Genomic DNA, 19,186 nt, shown 5'->3' with positions numbered 1-19,186 from the left:
TGCGATTCCAATCCGACTTTGGCTCTGATTCGCATTGCTTCACAGTGGCCAACGGCGGCGATTGGCGTTTTATGGCCTGTTTTGCTAAAATTTATGTTACATTTTTATAGTTCAGTGTAAATTGACTTTTAAAATGTAAAATTTATCATAGCAAACGGGCCGGCCCGGCCGTTGCGGTGCTCCAAACGCTTTTTAATTGCTTTATTTTCTCATATGCCGCACATACATCTGGCAACGCTGCCAACTAAAAAGCTTCCATCAAAAAGCTCACACGATAAACATCTGCGCGTTTTCAAGCACACAAAAAAAACACCCCTTGAAACTTAAAGCTTTTAAGGGTAGTCAAAGGAGGCTTCTACTAGATCTACACAAAAGATAAACAAAATATTTTTTATACCCTTTGAAATAGTTAAAATTTATCTAATGAAATTTATAAGTTTTAACAGTTTAATGAAAAACTAAATACATATACTTACCCCCTTTAGACTCAATCTTAGGGAGAGCATACAGCTGTGTGTGGAAAATAAACAACTGTCAAGCTTTTCAAGTATCATAACAGACCTTGGTGCCGTTTTCTTTTGCGGTCTCGCGAAAGCTTTTATTAAGTTTAGGGCACAACGTCGCGCGTGTGTTGGTAGCGAGCCCTAATTCTCAACCCCCAACCATTTTGAAGCTTCTTCATTGGCAATTTGGATGACGAAACACAGTCGCGAGCAGCAGCAGCTAAAGTTAAGAGTCGCTAAGGAAAAAAATCCATAAATTGATTGTGCGCCAAGGTGTAAACAACAATAGAAGCTAACTCAAGGAAAAACCCCGGAAAAATCATGCTGCCCGCGATCCGAACGGGTGTCAAGTGGAGCTGTCGCCAGAGCTGGGACATGCTAATGTCGCCCGTCACCCCACGTAACTTGCGGACCACAGCGCTGTTGACGAGCATCTACCAGCTGGTAAGTGGAGACAAGGACCCCTCATCTTCTTATATATCTTTATATAATGTATTGGATTAAGTGGGGCGCAGCGCACGGACTGCCGGCACGCAGATAAATCTGCAATCCGGCTGTTGCAAACGTGCAGCCACTAGCCCCAAACACAAAAATTATGCACTGGATATGCAAAGCCATACCCCACTGGGCGCGCTTGGACCCATCGAAGGCGGCAATGTGACGCACGCCCCCGCCCGCAAAAAGCGTATGAATGGGCCAACGGCACAATGCGTCTGCACCAATATTCCTAAATATTGGAATGTGCCGAAGACGAGCACCCTTTTTAATAATTCAAGTGAAACAAGCTGCATATAGCTACATACAGTGCTAAAACCGGTTGAGAATTTTTGACGCATTTACTGACACATTTTATTATACATAGAAATTTGGCAACACTGCAAAGATCAACTAAATCGACTATGACTGTAATCTGCAAGCCTTTTAAACTCATTCACTAACCCTTATTGTTTGACACTCAAATCTTTGTCTCACTCTGACGTTTGCTTAGTCAGAGGTCGTCTGATATTGTTTATTTATAGAATTCGTATATCGTTACTTTACATGTTCTCTTTTATTCTCTTTTTCTGTCTAGCTCATTGCGCACTCGATATTGTTTGTTGTGCTGCTCTGCCTGGCGCATGCGGAGCAAATGCGGAATCTGCTCGACATGGATATATTGGATCAGAAGGATAGCGGATTCTACAACATGTCGCCATTTCACAACGATATGCGTTTGAAGACGGCTGCTCAACTGGCAGATGCTACCGAAAATGCACTCTACGTATTATCTGGTATTGCCAGCGTCTATGCATTGAGTGCTATAGCCCTATTCTTTGGCGTGTTCAAAAATAAACCAAGTTTGATAATACCCTGGCTGGTAATTGAATTTCTAGGCGCAATAGCTGTGGCTGTTATTATATTCATGCTAAAAGATACGAAATTACCGATACTATTTGGCGGACAATGCGCGTACTGTGAGTAATTCGACTAACTTTTCTCTTTTAAATTATGTTCAGACTTAAGATTCTTTCCCACTTTAGTAATCATCTGCTATACAATGCTCCTATTGGATGGTGTCAAATGGTATGTCATGCATAGTTTCTATCAAAGTCTACGCACAATGAATAAACTGCGAGAGATTGCAACTGTAGCAATACCCTGCCCAGCACCAGGCGCTGTGAGTTTAACCTAACCTAATCCATAACCTATAGAGAAACTAAAGCATTTTCCATTTAGATACCCTATCAGTTTCGCAGAGAGCATATGTACTTGGGTAGCAATGGCTATAAGCATATACTGACTGAATCACCGGATGGACAATGTTAAATAACGTTACAAAAGACCAGAAAAAACTTCGGCAACATAAGAATTAATCATGCACACCACCCCTCCCTATCAATGCATCGAAACTTCCAGCATCAAGTGTCTTAATAATTTTTGCAATCTCATTTTATTCCTATTTTGAGCGTTTTTTGGAACGTGTGTGATATGGTAAAACAGAGATAACTATTTTAGATAGCGAATGCAACGAGAAGGATATATAAATAGACATATTCTTATGGCAATATATACACATACATACATACATGATTAAAACACTAGCAATATATATTACAGTATGTTAGATACACACTAACTATTTTCAATGTAGTGCTTGAAAAATCTCACTTAAATCTTTACTCCCGTTTAGTAACTGTAAACAATTTTACTTAATTTAAATAAACAGAAATTAAAATAGATGTCCAAGAATGATTTAAAACAGTTTCGCCGCTGGGTTTGAACCCGGGTATTTAAGGCTTAGCGTAGCAATTGTCTATACGTTGAGCTATGGCCCAGCGAAGCTCGCGAGCTGCCACATATCAATATGTTGGCATATTAACTGTATTAAGTACTATTATCTGTATAGTTGTCTCCTTTGCACACATTAAATTGAACGCAAGCCGTTCCCATTGGCCAGTTGTAAATTACTTAGATTAAATTGAAATTTGTGGCTAACCCTTAACCCAAAAATAAAAATTATAAATATAAAATTTTAATACTTAATGACCGGAATTTCTGTATTTGTTTTATTTTCACCTTTTTTTGCGGAACAAATAACAATAAATAAAGCTCTAACAAAAACATCGCTTGCGATAACATAACTAAAGCAAAATGTTTAAATTTGGCCATATTCATATTGCTTTTTAGATTATACAAATATATAAGTAATTCGCTCTTATGCTATGCTATTCTAATGTTGTTTAGCCTCTGTGCTGGTTTTTGTTTACTTTCTTTTTTTAGCTTCCATTTACCTTGACCTATTTTAGCCTTTGCGGCCACGCCCAGATCGGTTAACTGTTGTCGAGGCAGTTGTTGTTGTTGCTGTTGTCGTTGATGGTGCAGCTAAGGTGCTAGGGGCACCGAGTAAGGTCATGTCATTGCTTAAACTATCCATTAATAAATCGACCACGGTAATATTCGAGTTGCCATCTCCGTCGCCCTTGTCTGTTGGAATGCTGATCTGGAACTGGAGCAGCACCACCAAATAGGTGACCATCGTGGTTAGCAGACCCTTGAACAGAGTACGGTTCACATCAAAGAACCCGCCACAATTGATATTCGACGGATTCATTTCGGTGGCACGCAGAAACATATTAATCTCCGTCTGGGCATCCGTATTCATCCAATTGAGTTCGACCATCAAAAGTTTCTTTTGAAAATTCGTACGCACATTCACCGAGGCATAATGCGCCTCATCGCATATATAGAAGAGTAAGCCTATATTCCAAAGCGCGGTTATGGTCAATCCGATATCCTTAATGCCGAATCCCTCCGAGAGCTGTGACATAAGTCCATAAATCGACAAAGTTATGATAAAGAACAAGTAGAGACTCATGAATACGAAAGTGTAGCAGAGTGCATTGCCCGTATCCCGGGTCAACTTGCTCAAACGTAGCCAGAGGACACGATAATCGGCCACCATAGCAGCGGGACCAATATGCTTTAGAGCCTTCTGAAAACGTTCTGCCAACAGATAAGCCGTTGTGCTAATTGCCTCACAGATGAGAAACCACCAGGCGCCCAGCATGGCCGTCAAGTTGTCCAATATACAATAAGGCACCACCTGGTTGAGATTCAAATCCGACATGGTTATGTGTGTGATAACAACAGAGAGTATCGATAGTATTGGCAACACGATGGCAATGTAGACCGCCTTCTGGCGCAGATTTAAAGGCAAACTATGACCAGAGATTTGATAGTAGAGCACCTCAAAGTCATCCCAGTCATTGAACAAACGTGCGATCTTTCTTGCCTCCCACCAGAGAATCGGAATAACGATAATTGGAAGGATATTCACCAAGAATAGATACGCAATGACTGCCTCCTCGAAGGGTCCGCTAAGCGAGCGCACAGCATGAATACGATTGTTGGCCACATAGCCCACATAGAACTGAATCAAGTAATTAATCCAAAAACTTTTAGTCATCAGCGTTGGAAAAACTCACCGCAAGCAGCATAAAGAAAACGACTGAGTAAACAAAAGCAGCTGAATTTAGTGCAAATTTAGCTCGAGAAGGACCTCGCCGTACCATGGGCAGGACGCCAATAATTCGCAGAAACCAATTAACCGGTGCAATATTGCGATAGAAAACGCTCTTAGAAAAAAAAATCTTTAATAAATACAATTTAAAAGTTTAATTTTGTGCTCACCGGTGTAAAATCTGGATTATTGGAGCCAATTGTGCTGATTGAGCTTCGTTTTCCATCATTGGGTGGCGCTATATAATCACTGTCCAACCGTTCAGCTAGTCCAATGGAATACTTCCGTACGCCATGTAAATAGGCCTGTGCATTGCCACTGTTTATGGGCTTGGCATTCAGGAATACCATGTCCGGTTTTTTGCGTCTATAATAGCTGGCCATTGTTCTTGAACTGTGAGTAATTTCTATTCCTTGCCTAGTGCCTTGGGCTCAGTTATGGTTATTAAAAATGCATTTAACCTCGCCCTTTATTTGTTTCTTATTGTTTGCATTGCAAGACCAACTTGAGTTTCCTGTTGATTTCGTTTGTTTGTCTTTTGCATGCATTAACCTTAACCATGTGCCCCATTTTCAAATTTGTGTCAATGCGCGCCCAAGCTTCTACAGTGTTTTTGTTACTCAACACTGTTAAGACTATCGAAAGCGAATTAGTTTTCTTAGAGCTGTGTATCTGTTATGCATCGTATTTAATACATAACATAATGATATAAATGTCATGCCAAAATGTCAAACGAACATTTTAATTTCATAGTCAGTAGTATTATCAAATTTAATATTTTGTTTGTCATTAATTGTAACGATAAAGGCTGGAGCTTTTGCGTTTTGAATTACTGTGTCAATGAATGTTATGCGTTCCATCGATTACAAGCAGCACTATCACAAACAATTTCTTTTATCGATAAATTGATTGAAGTACATCGCTATATTTCTAGAACTTGCAAAGAAAAGCCGATAAAACAATAAAAAAATTGCATTGCCAAAATGGTTGATTATAGCAAATGGAAAAACATTGAGGTCAGTGTACTTAAAAATAATTCAATTAAATCAGTTAACTACATTTGAAATTGGTTACAGATTTCCGATGATGAGGACGAAACACATCCTAACATTGACACGCCTTCGCTGTTCCGCTGGCGACACCAGGCTCGAGTCGAACGCATGGCCGAATCGGAGAAGGAAAAAGAAGAATTGAAGAAAAAGAGACAGAGCTTCCAAGCACGTCTTATTGATGTAAAGGAGCGCATCAGCAAAAAAGACGGTGACGAGGCGGCTCTTCAGGTGATTAAAAATACCTATTATCAAATTGGCCATGACTAATGCAAATATTATTACAGTTAGAATTGGAAAAGATTGAAAACGAAGGAAAAGCGCTCGATCGTTATGAAAGTGAGCTGGCGAAGAAAGAGAAAAAAACTCCTTGGAATGTGGATACAATAAGTAAACCGGGCTTCGAAAAGACTGTGATCAACACGAAGCCTGCACGCACTGCAGATGAAAACTTGACTGAAGAGGAGCGTGAACAGCGCATGAAACAGTTCGTCAAAAAGAACGAGCAACTGTGCAAACAATACGGCATGCTGAGTAAATATGACGATTCCAAGCGCTTCCTACAACAGCATGTGGAATTGGTGTGCGAGGAGACAGCCAACTATTTGGTCATTTGGTCTATAAATTTGGAAATGGAGAAGAAGCATGAGCTGATGGCTCATGTGGCGCATCAGTGCATCTGCATGCAATACATATTAGAGCTGGCAAAACAGCTAGACAGAGATCCACGCGCTTGCTTTAGCTCGTTCTTTTCCAAAATCCAACAATGTGATCCTGAGTACCGGCAGCAGTTCGATAGCGAAATTGCTGGCTTTAAGGGGCGAATTCAAAAGCGGGCACAAGAAAAGATGCAAGAAATCATAGCTGAGGTAGAGGAGGAGGAGAAACAGCAGCGCCTGGGACCAGGTGGTCTAGATCCCGCAGATGTCTTTGAATCCCTGCCAGATGTAGGTTAAAACAGACATGTAATAGACTTATTTAATATAAAAACCTTCCTAACAGGAACTGAAAGCTTGCTTTGAGTCTCGCGACATTGAGCAGCTGCAGAAGATTATTGCCACCATGCCGGTGGAGGATGCCAAGTATCATATGAAACGTTGCGTTGACTCTGGACTCTGGGTGCCAAATGCTGCCGATGCGCCTCAGGACAAAGATGAATCAGAAGCGAAGGTCGACGATGCGGCTGGCACTGAAACAGCAAAAGCGGATGCAACGGAGAAAGATAAGTCAAAATCTACCAAGGAGGAGCCAATCTATGCTGGCGTTAGCAGCGATGACCTCGATTGATCCGTTCCACCAGCACTCTTGTTGCATGTTTACTCTATAAGTTTAATTTTAATATAAATGTGTCCCCCCCCATTATGAGTTAATCAAGTTCAGTTTGTATATAAATTAATATGTTGCTGGTCCAGCGATGAACTAGGCGTCGGTGGCAGGTCCAGCGTTGATCGGGTATTTATAGTCTTAATCAATAAGTTGCTGGTCCAGCTATGAGCTAGGCGTCGGTGGCAGGTCCAGCGTTGATCGGGTAATTATAATCTTCTTATGATGATTATGTTGGAGGGTTTGACTTCACCCCCTTTTCTATTAACTGGCCTTGTGGCTCAGCAATGATCAGAAATATAACAATTTGATTACGGCGGTGTGCCGGAGTAGTGCGGGTTTATTCTTCAAACTTCAATGCAAAACTGATTTTTAGCTACATAGAATATTTCACTTAAGCTAAGCCAAAACTCGCATCACACCACAATGTCATGGTCGGCAAGCCGACTCAGCAATCTTAGGCAATAACGGAAACTCTTGCAGTAAACAAAAGTATCTGGTTACCGCCGCTGACCATTGCAGTTATAGCGCGCTGATACAAAGTATGCAGTGTCGCAATTGCGAGGGCTGTTTCTTAACTTACGAAACACGCGATAGCGAGGGTTGGTTATAAACTTATGAAATACCCTATATTAAATGTTATGTGTTAACTACTCCCCCTTCAAGTGTAAGGCCGCCCTCGGCCGACCCAATTCCGGCGACGACTTCTCGTAATTGCTTCGCAGACTTCCTTGCGTCGATGAACCGCCAAAGGGTGAGGCCAATGCAGATTAAAGCACAGCATATACCTCCAATGATGAATGCCACACGATAAGCTTGATCAGTTCCGGCGTCTTTCTTGAATTGCTGTATCTCCTCCAAATTACGTTCATTTAAACGATGAAGATAAGGGAGGCTGAGGACATCTTGGCTGGCAGTGATGTTCAGCAAGGGAGAGTTGGCAATGCCCGGGACTCTATTGCGTACGTTGTTGTGGTTGTAAAACAGAGTCCCGTTGATCGCGACTCGGTCCCCGAACGTAATGAGATGCGTGCCGTGTACTTGGATTTCAGTGCCGTTATCCACCTGGATCCTTGCGGACCCGTCGTTAAGAATGATGATTCCATCATCTACGTGGGTGATTATTTCCAGGTTGCTCGGCTGGATTTCACAGTGTGCCGTGCCACCTGCATGGAGCTCTTTGGCACATGAACTCTCTAATGCCAGACGACAAAAGGTGGCTCCAGGTGAAGCGGTGCAACTCTGCAGTGTGTGGGTTTTTCCATCGCATTCGGCTATGACGTTGTCAGGCAATCGCAATATGAAATTCTTGTGAATGACAGGATAAATCGTAATTTTTCTGCAAGCTTGTTTAATATGATTTAAATTCCAAAAAAAAAAAAAAATTTTTTTTTTTTTTTTTTTTTTTTTTTTTTTTTTTACGTTGGGCGCCAATTAATATGTTGCTGGTCCAGCGATGAACTAGGCGTCGGTGGCAGGTCCAGCGTTGATCGGGTATTTATAGTCTTAATCAATAAGTTGCTGGTCCAGCTATGAGCTAGGCGTCGGTGGCAGGTCCAGCGTTGATCGGGTAATTATAATCTTCTTATGATGATTATGTTGGAGGGTTTGACTTCACCCCCTTTTCTATTAACTGGCCTTGTGGCTCAGCAATGATCAGAAATATAACAATTTGATTACGGCGGTGTGCCGGAGTAGTGCGGGTTTATTCTTCAAACTTCAATGCAAAACTGATTTTTAGCTACATAGAATATTTCACTTAAGCTAAGCCAAAACTCGCATCACACCACAATGTCATGGTCGGCAAGCCGACTCAGCAATCTTAGGCAATAACGGAAACTCTTGCAGTAAACAAAAGTATCTGGTTACCGCCGCTGACCATTGCAGTTATAGCGCGCTGATACAAAGTATGCAGTGTCGCAATTGCGAGGGCTGTTTCTTAACTTACGAAACACGCGATAGCGAGGGTTGGTTATAAACTTATGAAATACCCTATATTAAATGTTATGTGTTAACTTATACGTTGAGAAACGATACCTCAAATCAAATTCTCAGTAAACTGCGCATGGTTTTTCAAATAATAATCAAGCTATCCACTTACATAAACTCTGATAATAAAATCGGTTTTATTTAGTTGAACTATCAATATCTATCAAATATGAATCGTCCCGAGCTGGACTATTACTCTGTGCTGGACATTCCGCGCAATGTCACCAAGGAGCAGATTACCCTGGCATATCGGCGCATGGCAGTTCGTTTATGTCCGCACAGGGATAAAAAATATGAGATGGATTTTGTGCCACTGGCCCAGGAGGGCAAATTGACGCATTTGTCGCCTATGTCAGAGACCAAACAGTGGGCGTATCTAAATATGGCATTTGATGTGCTAGGCAACGAGCTGTATCGTGCCATCTATGATCGATATGGCGAGGCAGGTCTGTTCGAGGGGGTGATGCTGCCCAATGGCTATTTCCCACCCTATCAATACCATGGCGATCATATGAAGGTATATGAACGGGTATTTTCCAGCTATTCGCCGTACGCGAATGTTATTGATGCCATTACCAATCCCCCTTGTTTGTATGCTACTAAAGAGCATGGTATAGGTGTGCGTCACAAAGATGCGGATACGGAACGTATTATATACTTGTCTTTGGAGGAGGTGCGCACAGGTTGTGTAAAACTTATGCATGTGTGGCGTCAGGAGATTATTGACGTTAAAGAATCACGGCTGGAAAAGCGAAAGCACACACTTAAACTCATCATCCAGCCGGGCACTACTGCTGGCACTCGCTATTGCTTTAAGGAGGAGGGTGATCGCTATCCAACGACCATACCAGGTGACATTATATTCATTGCCGCCGACAAGCCGCATCCGACATTTGAGCGCCGCAACATGCATGACCTGGTCTATCGCTATGATATCAATATAGCTCAGGCCTATACGGGATTTATCTTCTTCGTGAATACCCTAGACAAGCGGCAGTTAAAGATCGTCATCTCGGATGTGGTAACTCCAGGTTACCAGAAGATTGTGCCATTGGAGGGTTTGCCCAAGTGCCGCAATCTGGATGCTGTGAATGCAATTAAGCATGCCAATAAACAAATTGAAGAATTTGGTGATCTTATAATAGAGTTTAATTGTAAATTAATCAACAAAACTAGGAAACAGCTGATTATTTAACGGTTTTTTCACAGATATATTTCCAAAATACTTAACACCAGAAATGAAGAAATTGACACGTGAATTCTACACGGAGTTTCGTAAATTGGAAATGGAACTGGAAAAGGAAGAGGAAATGCACAATCAGTATTCATAGTATTTTAATTAATTTATTGTGAAAATAAAAATTGTCTGTAGTTCAGCGTAAGCAGCATACCTAGCGTGAAATATCGGTGAAGCATTATTCGTGTATCGGTTAGCGTATTACATATCGATAGGTTATTCATTTTTACGGACAGGTAAAACACAGCATAATTAAAAAACAGCAAGTAAAACAACAAAGAATAATTTGTGCTAAATAAATAAGAAAACGTATTGTATAACTATTGCAGTCTATTGAAACTCGCCATAAACTCGAGCAAAGCAACAACAAATTGAATAATACGATAAGCAAAGTGATATTTGGCTACATAATTCAATTACTGACACCTGTGCAGTACGTCCCTCCCCCATTCCTTCAAGTTTGCTACGGAAATTCCAGCGATACGCTTGAGTGCAAGTGGAGGCTGGCTAGCTGACCGCACCCACAATTAACGGTACACAATGCACCTAAGCGCCGATATTTCCAGTGCCCTCCAGCAAATCGAAGCTGTGAAAAAGGGCATTGACGACTCAGAAGATGCAAAACTGCAAATGCAAACGGCGGATAGTTTAAATACGATAATGGGCATATTAACAGATCCAGTTTTTCGCACCATTGCCCATGTGCAAGAGTCACTCTTCGAGCTGGGGATACAGCTTGGCCAGCATCCGTCCATGTTGCCCAATGACTTCGACATTGATGTCTCGGGAAATTTAGTCCTCAGCTTGAATGGAGGTGATGTTATGTACGATTCGTCGGCCCCAGCCAGTCCGGACAAGTCCAGCTCCACGGGCGGCGACGTAGAGCAACGTCCACAAAGTCAAAATTCCAAATCAGCCGCTGCGGATTTATATGCCACGGACTATGCCCAGATCCAGGCAATTGAGCTTGTCAACGATGGCACAGGTCTGGGTTTTGGCATCATTGGTGCGCGCAATTCTGGAGTCATTGTAAAGACCATTCTGCCAGGAGGCGTGGCCGATCGCGATGGTCGCCTGCGATCTGGTGATCACATTCTCCAGATTGGCGATGTGAATCTGCATGAGATGGTGTCTGAGCAGGTAGCTGCAGTGCTGCGACAATCGGGAACTCACGTGCGTCTCGTTGTGGTGCGTCCCATTGAGCAGAGCTTGCCTACGCCACAATATGCCTTGGAGCCGGGCAGCGCTGTGGTGCCCACTCGTGTGCTCGTCGATCCCGCTGAGCTGGAGCGTTATCTCATTTCAACTGGCTATCCGGAGATCTTTGGAGAGAGTTCGACGGCCTCAACGCCACAAACAACGACGGAGGATGAACGCTTTGTGTATCGCGGGGAGACTTCGATGCTTATTGATCCCAGCATCGATCTGGATGAGCTCCTGGCTTTGCCCGAAACTGAGAAACTGCAGGTGGAACTGAAGAAGGATGCGAATGGATTAGGTATTACCATTGCCGGCTATGTTTGCGAAAAGGAAGAACTCTCCGGGATCTTTGTAAAGAGTGTCTCTCCGGGCTCGGCGGCCGATCTAAGTGGACGCATACGCGTTAACGATCGCATCATAGAGGTGGACGGTCAATCACTTCAGGGCTATTCTAATCACCAGGCTGTTGAGCTGCTTAAAAAGTCTGGTCAAGTGGTTAATCTGCGACTAGAGCGTTATCTACGCGGACCCAAATACGAGCAACTACAACAAGCTATTGCTGCCAATGCCAACGAAAAGTTGCCTACCAGCTCACCGGGCACGCCCTCTCGGGCGCCCTTACCCACACCCACAGCTACGCCTTCATCTACGACAGTTAGCAGAGAGATAGAGGATGAGACGTTGCCTGCACCGGAGGCGTTTATGATGACCACGCCGCCATCGAGCTCTCTGGCTACGACCACCACGCTGAGCAGCTTTGGCGCAGGCAAGCAGTTGGTGGCTGTTCGAGATTCGTTGGAAGGAGCGGCTAAGATTGTAGCCACAGATGTGGTGGCTGATAAGCAGGAAGTACATATAAATATATAAACTTTAAATATATCAGATCGCTCACATTTCTCCTTGCTTACAGACAGCTGTGCATGCCAAGAACTCGAGCCTTATAACACGCCACAACTATTACATGGAGTCGGAACTGACCGAGGAAATGGAGTCGGAGATTGTGCGAAAATGGCAAAAGATAGTGGGCGCCGATATGGAGGTGATTGTGGCGCAAATTAAAAAGTTTGCTGTTGGCGGGTTGGGCATCTCATTGGAGGGCACCGTCGATGTGGAAGGTGGACGCGAAGTGCGCCCACACCATTATATACGCTCTATACTGCCCGATGGACCGGTTGGAGTGAATGGTGTACTTCGCTCTGGCGATGAGTTGTTGGAGGTTAATGGCGAGCGACTCTTGGGCATGAATCATCTGGAAGTTGTGGCCATATTGAAGGAACTGCCATTGGATGTCCGTATGGTGTGTGGACGTAGCAAGGTGACGTCTCTGCTTCCCTTCTCGGATGATACGCTGAAGAAGCTAAGCAACAATTTCGAAAATCTACTGCCGGCAACAGATCGTCTGGTCAAAGCCAAATCCGATGGCAGCCTAGCAACAGCTGGATCGGTGTCTGATGCGGACTCAGTAGCCGTAGCTGCTGCGTCATTTAACAAGTTGAAATCTCGTTCACTGGAACCACTCACTGGCTTGGCCATGTGGTCGTCGCAGCCGCAGATTATTGAACTGCTGAAAGGCGATCGCGGCTTGGGCTTCTCCATATTGGATTACCAGGATCCATTAGATTCGAATGATACACTGATTGTCATACGTTCGCTGGTACCTGGCGGCGTGGCTCAGCTGGATGGCAGACTAATACCTGGAGACCGTTTGCTCTTTGTCAACTCGATTAATTTGGAGAACGCTTCACTGGATCAGGCTGTGCAAGCCTTGAAGGGTGCGCCGAAGGGCGTAGTACGTATTGGTGTGGCCAAGCCGCTGCCCATGACGGATAATTCATTGAAGGCATGCAGCAATGCCAGCACCACCAGCGAAGAGACGTTGGATGCTCAGCAATCCCCACCAGCGTTGCCCACAGTAGCGCCTCCGACAGCCGCCAAGGGCGCCGAGCCGGATTTAATACCCGACTGGAGGAAATAGATGCTGCCGTTTAAAAGCTGTTATTATTATTATATTTATATTAAGCAAACAATTATATTATGCACCAATTGTGTTGACCAGAGCCGCCGAAAGAAACGCGGCTCGGCTTGTCCCCAACCATGGACAGCTGCATTCCCAACAATCGCAATATTTTCATTCCCCTTGGAGTATTAGTTAAGTGTGTGTGAATTTAATGTACTTACAACTAAATAAATTATGCAAATCGTTTACAATATTAGTTAGTTCGTATATGTACTATATACAATGATGAGTATCCGATAACGTGGCTCTTTGCTGAGCTACTGCTCCCGATTCAACTGCCTTTCGATACGCATATAGTTGCGCCTGGAGAGCACACGATCCCTTGCATAGCTCACCAAATAACTGAGCACAGCGATCACAAATGCAATAGCTTCGAACTTTATGAAATTGCGCTGCTCGATGAGAGCCACTCGATCACAGCTCTTGGTCACAATTTCGCCGCTTTTGCAGCGCAACACCTCCTTGTAATGAGTGTGAATGCAGACGCCGAGACTGCGACTCACAATATCGAACTCGGAGCAAGGATGACACTCCTGAACAACGGTGTAGGTCTCGTGTTTCCAGCAGGTTGAATTGTTCTCGATGACAAATCGTTCACCACGACGCCGAGCAAAGCTGCCCTCTGCTGCATAGCGGGATTCAATTATTAGCACTAGAATGGTGACTAGGGTAAGGGCGGTAAGGCCCAACACCATGTGATGTTTTTGGCAGTTCTCGAGCATATTGTGTTTACTTATAATGGCAAAAAAGAAATAAACTTAAATGAAAGTCAAGTTTGTTTTTGCTTGCACAGCTGTTGAACTAGGGCTACACAAACTTAATCACTCAACCAGTTTAAGCGATACTAGTTAACGATATATAACAAACGTGTGTGAGCTAAAAGATTATATCTTAAAACCCTAGTAAAAATAAAATGATTACACTTCAAAAATAACAAAAACTGCAATTAATTAATTTTATTAGATTTGTAATTGAATAAAGTCATGCATATCTGTATATCTGGATTTGTCCTATATATCGTTTTAGTTGCTAATGCATTACGCTAAGCATCGACACACGAACATCGATACCTATCGATAGTACGGGCTGTTTACGAAAAAGTAAAACATGCAAATACCAAGGAAGGGACAGAGACCAAAACAATTACGAAGATAGCCACAAAGGGAAACGTGGAAAATTTATGAAAATCTGTGAAAATTGTGTGGTAGCGCATAGAAAATGGTGCTTCGGTCGGGAATTATAATTCCATTTCAATTTCGCGATACTAAGAAGCTGCTCATGATTGGCGTGCCCGAGGAGAATCGAAATTTAAACATATGGGACTTGAAGAATGTTGGTAAGCCTTGTTAACGGACAGTAGCAGGTGCTCAACGGTAGCAGGGGGCGGGGGCTTGGTACAGGAGGCAACGGCGCACGCTGCCGCAGGCCCAGGCAGGTCGTTAAACTTAATTGCCTTCAGAAATATGTGTGTATAAAGAGCAACACCCAAAATGTGTTTTAGGGCTGCAAACGCAGCATAAATTCTGATTTGGACATTGGAATTAATCAATTTTTTCCCGTTTTCCGTTTTGCTACTATTTCTGATATCATTTCGTTTTCAGTTCGCGCTGCATTTGGCATCTACAATTTTGAGTTTCGCAACAAAAAGATCGGCTTTAACATACCCGATGAACTGCTGCTACATTATTTGGCCCAACGTCACGACCTCACAAATTTCGTTATTGAAATAAGCCAAGGTAATTGCATATAGCCATTTAAGTTATCCGCGTTACACACTAGCGTTTAAGCCTTTTAACAAAACTTGGAACCATTTACATATACATACATATACATACAATTGTATATTAAAAACAATATATCTGAATGCGAATGCATTTGTAGATCTATCTGTGTATATAGACGCGGCAACCGCTAAACGTGCTTTGCTTGTAAGTCTCTCACAATTGCACTATAATAAAAATCCACATTGAAAATGCTCCCTCTTACAGCGCTAGATGATGGACACGCTAAGGAGCTGCTGTCCTACGAGCCTTCCTGCTCAATGGCAGTAATAAAGCAGCAACAACAGCAGCACCAACAGCAGCAGCAACTTCATAATCCACATCCAATACAACACCACGTGCCACTGCCTCAGCGCTCTAATGAAAGTGTCAGCCATGCCCACGACTATGTGGCTGGCCCCCCAGCCTTACCTGGATCACAGCCAAATTCGCCAGCCTTAGGCGTATGCAATGAGGCAGTTGACTCGCCGTTGGAGCATGCGAACAACTCGAATTCGGATCATGCTGAGACAAACCAAAAGCTGCGGCTCACACAAACCTATGCGGAACGCACGCCCGAATCGTTAACACAATCAATAGATCCGATGGACATAATACCTAAAGCGGAGTCTGAATCGGAAGCTGAGCGTGCTGCTCGTGCTGCTCGCTTTCAGGCGCGGGTACAGCAACAACAGCAGCAGGTGCATCAGCATCAGCAACAGACACAAACGCTGCATCACTCGCTGCCTTCCCAGCAGTTCTTCTCCAACTATACGCACAGTCTGCCGACTATGACACCACCAAATACGTCCCAGCAGGCGCCCTACACTCCAGGTCTGATGAGTCGATTTAGAAGTGAGTAACAGCGGGTTATGAAGAAATTATATCTAAAACTGTTAATTTTACTTCCAGAACGTGGCGAGCGCATGTCCAAGGACCAAAAAGAATTGTACGTCAAATTCTTCGAGGACAATCCCTGCATGCTGTCGAACCATCGTCGGCACGATGGCTTAACCGAGCCACTGTGGGGCAAGTTAGCGCACATGCTCAATAGCGTGCCGCAGGGCGCTGTGAAGAATGTCGATGATTGGAAGCAAACGTTCGATGCCTGGCGTTATCGTATTTTCATGTATACACGATACAACTCCAAGCTAAGCATGTCAGAGACGAGCGACCCTAAAAACTTTAAGCCGCTGACAGCGACCGATCAGAAGGCCTATACCATGTGGACCAGTCATAAGCACATTGCACCGCCAGATTATGATAAAATGGATATGTTTGTGCCACTGGACGAGAGCACAACGGCAACGAATAGCTACGACTACTAAGGCAGTCCACAAATCCCCAATAAGTGCAAATGTTAATGATAATCAGAACGAAGATGATGTGTACTTTAACTAATGCTAAGCGCTAAATACATTATGTTTAAGCAACATATATAATACAATTTCTGCTTATCTATTTTCTATTTTTAGACTTAAGCACGTTTTTCTATGTAACCTTTGAGACTAACATGTTCCCCTTTGTTTGCAGTGTACGATGGCGCCTTGGACAACTATGTGCTTCATCCCCAATGCCGCTGCGGTGCTCAAAAGCTGCTCAACGATTCGCCCACGCCAGAGGAGCCCACAAATCTGTGCCAGAGTAACACGGTTATAGACGCAGTGCCTTCATCGGCTACAATGACGCTGCCTCCTTGCGAGGATGATGAACAGGAGAGTCTGAAGTACCGCATCGATAAGGCTAGTAGTGGTGCTGCATCTGCGGAGCTGGGCATGCCCGCCTATGATCCATGCACACCCAAAATGGACTACGACACGCAAGACGAGCTGCCGGATTCGCCGCACTCGCCACACCCACAACAGCAGCTACAGCAGCAATTGGTAACAGCACCGTTGCCATTGCCGCCACCACCTTCACATATTCCGCATCATCATCAGCACGACGACGATCAGCAGCAGCAGCAGCAACAGCAGCAGCAGCAACAACAGCAACAACAGTTACTACAGGAGCGCATACAGCATGAGTTCATGCTGCAGCAGCAGCAACAGCATCAGCATTTGCAGCAACAGCAGCATTTAGCGCTGTTGCAACAACAGGAGCAACAACAACAGCATCAACAACAACAACAGCAACAACAGCAGCAGCACCATCAACAGCAACAACAAGGCGTCAACATGGCTTTAGCCCCAACGGGCACAAATAACATTCGACGTAAGTAAAACATACGAGACAGTCAGACGGTCAGACAGTCAGTTGTAAGCTAAAGGGTATCTGCTTGCCCATATTCAATTTTATAATAACATTTCTCTCTCTTATCCACAGAACGCAAGGAACGCATGTCTAAGCGCCAAAAGGAGCTGTACGTGCACTTTCTGCAACAGCATCAATTCATCAACGATCATCGACGCAACGATCCCGTGTTGGACCCGTACTGGCTTAAGTTGGCGAATCTGTTGAATGCGGTGCCACAGGGCGCGGTCAAGCATGTGACGGAGTGGAAGCAAACCTTTGACAATTGGCGATATCGTATCTTTTTGTATGCGCGCTACAATTCGAAGCTGCAGGATGAGGAAGCACAGAATCCGCGCAACTTTAAGCCGCTGACACGCACCGACAAGCAGGCGTACATAATGTGGATACGCAATCCGGATACTGCGCCGCCGGATCTAGATAAAATGCGCAATGTGTTCTGCAATCTGGAGGAAAGTACGACGCATCAGGACTAAAAGCCAGCCGGTCTTTCAATAGGCCGGCTCATCCGCAAGCGCTTTCGCAAATTGCCATTGTTCTAGTTTATAAGAGACGGTTTTCTATATATGCATATAAGCACATATATTTTGTTTTCATGTTAATTTCGTGTAATTTTATAACTGGAAATGCATTTTCCCTTTATTTTTTTTCATTGTTATGCTAATATATGTATAAATATATTAATTGAGTAAATTGTTTATGTACAAGTGGGAAGTGTGGCAGGTGAGAAAAGGCAAATGATTTAGTAGTAGCAATTGGTTTGAGGCAGTGTGTCATGCGAGGGTAGTATAAAACATTTTTGACCTAACAAGAAAGAACAAATTCTTTCAAAACAAATGTAGTTCTTCAAGTTAAGTGTTAAATAATAAGTTCTTCAGTAGAATCCTTATACATATTACATATTCGAATGTCGTTCTTACTTAAACAACAGACCCAACAAAACTAAAGGTCAGGGCAAGTTGTCCAGATTGAGCCTTTTATAAAGAATCTTAAAATGCAATTCTGGCCCGTATGCACTTTCAAACTACTTTCGCTTAAATCAATGACAACAAAGGTTGTGCAGGATAGCATCAACAACGAGAAAAAAAAACCTTGAACCTTAATGGAGTCTTGTTCTGTCTGAGAGTAGAATTCAAAGTTGACAAACTCCTTTCGATATGAACTGAATGAATGTATTGTTGCTGGTAGAAAACATGTGTATTTATCTGTGACTTCCCTATCTGAGAAATACGAATCGAGATCTAGACACCTACGTCTATGTAGACTTCTTATGCGTTGATTAATTTGCTGCCCGCGGCGTACAGCATCCAATCTGTGGGTACTTGTCGCACATGCTTCGCCTGTTGCTGCTGCTGCGGCTGCGGCTGCGGCTGCTGTTGGAAACTAATCCGGCAATCATTAATTAACTGTTCAATCAAATCCGATACGCTCAATGCTGTTGACTGTCTGATGTTTTTTTCCTTTATTTTTTTGGGCGCTGCACAGAACCGAATCAGGTTTATTAACAAGCCCGACACTTACATGCATATCAGCTAAGAAGAGTTTCGAATTTTGTTTGCAAATTTATTAGAAATATTTATATATATCGACAGATATATGCAAATGTCATACAGATACGTTGCAGAGTCTTAAGCGTCTTTGCAGATATTTGCAAATTGGCTCATAAACTGCTCAGCTGTCCGGCCGCTTGTCGCTTATCTCGGCGTCGTCCGTTGCCAATTGCCATTACTAATAAAGATAAATGAATGTGCGCTCATTAAATAAAAGGCATTGAGCTGGCTCTCTACACTGTGCACTGCCAGCATCAACTAGCTGGCTGGGGCTGTCATGTCGATATCTATTCCAGATCTGTAGC

General features: G+C 43.5%; 7 protein-coding genes and 1 non-coding gene across 10 annotated transcripts; 5 read left to right on the top strand and 3 right to left on the bottom strand.

Annotated features, from left to right (window-relative positions):
• The first annotated feature begins 429 nt into the window (after positions 1-429).
• LOC111601602 lies at positions 430-2,696 on the top strand. Its single transcript, XM_023318266.2, has 4 exons — positions 430-947; positions 1,576-1,957; positions 2,024-2,160; positions 2,220-2,696. Exons 1-4 carry the CDS (start codon positions 825-827, stop codon positions 2,307-2,309), a joined length of 732 nt encoding a protein of 243 aa, XP_023174034.1. The 5' UTR covers positions 430-824; the 3' UTR covers positions 2,310-2,696.
• LOC111601610 lies at positions 1,009-1,268 on the bottom strand. The gene has a single exon (XR_002751565.1). It is a non-coding gene; the product is annotated as a U11 spliceosomal RNA (small nuclear RNA).
• Positions 2,697-3,035: 339 nt separating the features above from the next.
• Positions 3,036-4,935, bottom strand: LOC111601597 (gustatory and odorant receptor 63a). Its single transcript, XM_023318262.2, has 3 exons — positions 4,674-4,935; positions 4,469-4,618; positions 3,036-4,413 (listed from the first exon to the last, which is right to left on the bottom strand). The coding sequence occupies exons 1-3, from the start codon at positions 4,884-4,886 to the stop codon at positions 3,286-3,288; spliced, it is 1,491 nt and encodes a 496-aa protein (XP_023174030.2). The 5' UTR covers positions 4,887-4,935; the 3' UTR covers positions 3,036-3,285.
• A 337-nt stretch (positions 4,936-5,272) lies between these two features.
• On the top strand, positions 5,273-6,936 carry LOC111601598 (hsp90 co-chaperone Cdc37). The gene is made up of 4 exons (XM_023318263.2): positions 5,273-5,519; positions 5,580-5,783; positions 5,840-6,499; positions 6,555-6,936. Exons 1-4 carry the CDS (start codon positions 5,487-5,489, stop codon positions 6,837-6,839), a joined length of 1,182 nt encoding a protein of 393 aa, XP_023174031.1. The 5' UTR covers positions 5,273-5,486; the 3' UTR covers positions 6,840-6,936.
• Positions 6,937-8,901: 1,965 nt separating this feature from the next.
• Positions 8,902-10,280, top strand: LOC111601600 (dnaJ homolog subfamily B member 13). Its single transcript, XM_023318264.2, has 2 exons — positions 8,902-10,018; positions 10,074-10,280. The coding sequence occupies exons 1-2, from the start codon at positions 9,034-9,036 to the stop codon at positions 10,193-10,195; spliced, it is 1,107 nt and encodes a 368-aa protein (XP_023174032.1). The 5' UTR covers positions 8,902-9,033; the 3' UTR covers positions 10,196-10,280.
• A 299-nt stretch (positions 10,281-10,579) lies between these two features.
• On the top strand, positions 10,580-13,297 carry LOC111601596 (patj homolog). The gene is made up of 2 exons (XM_023318261.2): positions 10,580-12,150; positions 12,212-13,297. Exons 1-2 carry the CDS (start codon positions 10,642-10,644, stop codon positions 13,274-13,276), a joined length of 2,574 nt encoding a protein of 857 aa, XP_023174029.2. The 5' UTR covers positions 10,580-10,641; the 3' UTR covers positions 13,277-13,297.
• Positions 13,298-13,310: 13 nt separating this feature from the next.
• On the bottom strand, positions 13,311-14,144 carry LOC111601601 (protein JTB). The gene has a single exon (XM_023318265.2). The coding sequence runs from the start codon at positions 14,038-14,040 to the stop codon at positions 13,576-13,578; it is 465 nt and encodes a 154-aa protein (XP_023174033.1). The 5' UTR covers positions 14,041-14,144; the 3' UTR covers positions 13,311-13,575.
• A 274-nt stretch (positions 14,145-14,418) lies between these two features.
• Positions 14,419-17,901, top strand: LOC111601560 (nuclear transcription factor Y subunit beta). Of its 3 annotated transcripts, none has more exons than XM_023318202.2 (4): positions 14,419-14,654; positions 14,920-15,054; positions 16,612-17,292; positions 17,404-17,901. In XM_023318202.2, the coding sequence occupies exons 1-4, from the start codon at positions 14,537-14,539 to the stop codon at positions 17,805-17,807; spliced, it is 1,338 nt and encodes a 445-aa protein (XP_023173970.2). In that variant the 5' UTR covers positions 14,419-14,536; the 3' UTR covers positions 17,808-17,901. The 3 variants fall into 3 exon arrangements, with proteins under 3 accessions (XP_023173970.2, XP_023173971.1, XP_023173973.1); XM_023318203.2 differs by lacking the exons at positions 16,612-17,292; positions 17,404-17,901 and adding exons at positions 15,307-15,933; positions 15,991-16,544 and having other exon boundaries at positions 14,422-14,654; XM_023318205.2 differs by lacking the exons at positions 14,419-14,654; positions 14,920-15,054; positions 16,612-17,292; positions 17,404-17,901 and adding exons at positions 15,192-15,246; positions 15,307-15,933; positions 15,991-16,565.
• Positions 17,902-19,186: the final 1,285 nt, after the last annotated feature.

The sequence above is a fragment of the Drosophila hydei genome, unplaced genomic scaffold (assembly GCF_003285905.1).
Source record: "Drosophila hydei strain 15085-1641.00,03,60 unplaced genomic scaffold, DhydRS2 tig00008128-arrow-arrow-pilon, whole genome shotgun sequence".
Taxonomy (NCBI): Eukaryota; Metazoa; Arthropoda; class Insecta; order Diptera; family Drosophilidae; genus Drosophila; species Drosophila hydei.
The sequence above is the reverse complement of the archived record's forward strand: the minus strand, read 5'-3'. Positions and strand labels throughout refer to the sequence as shown.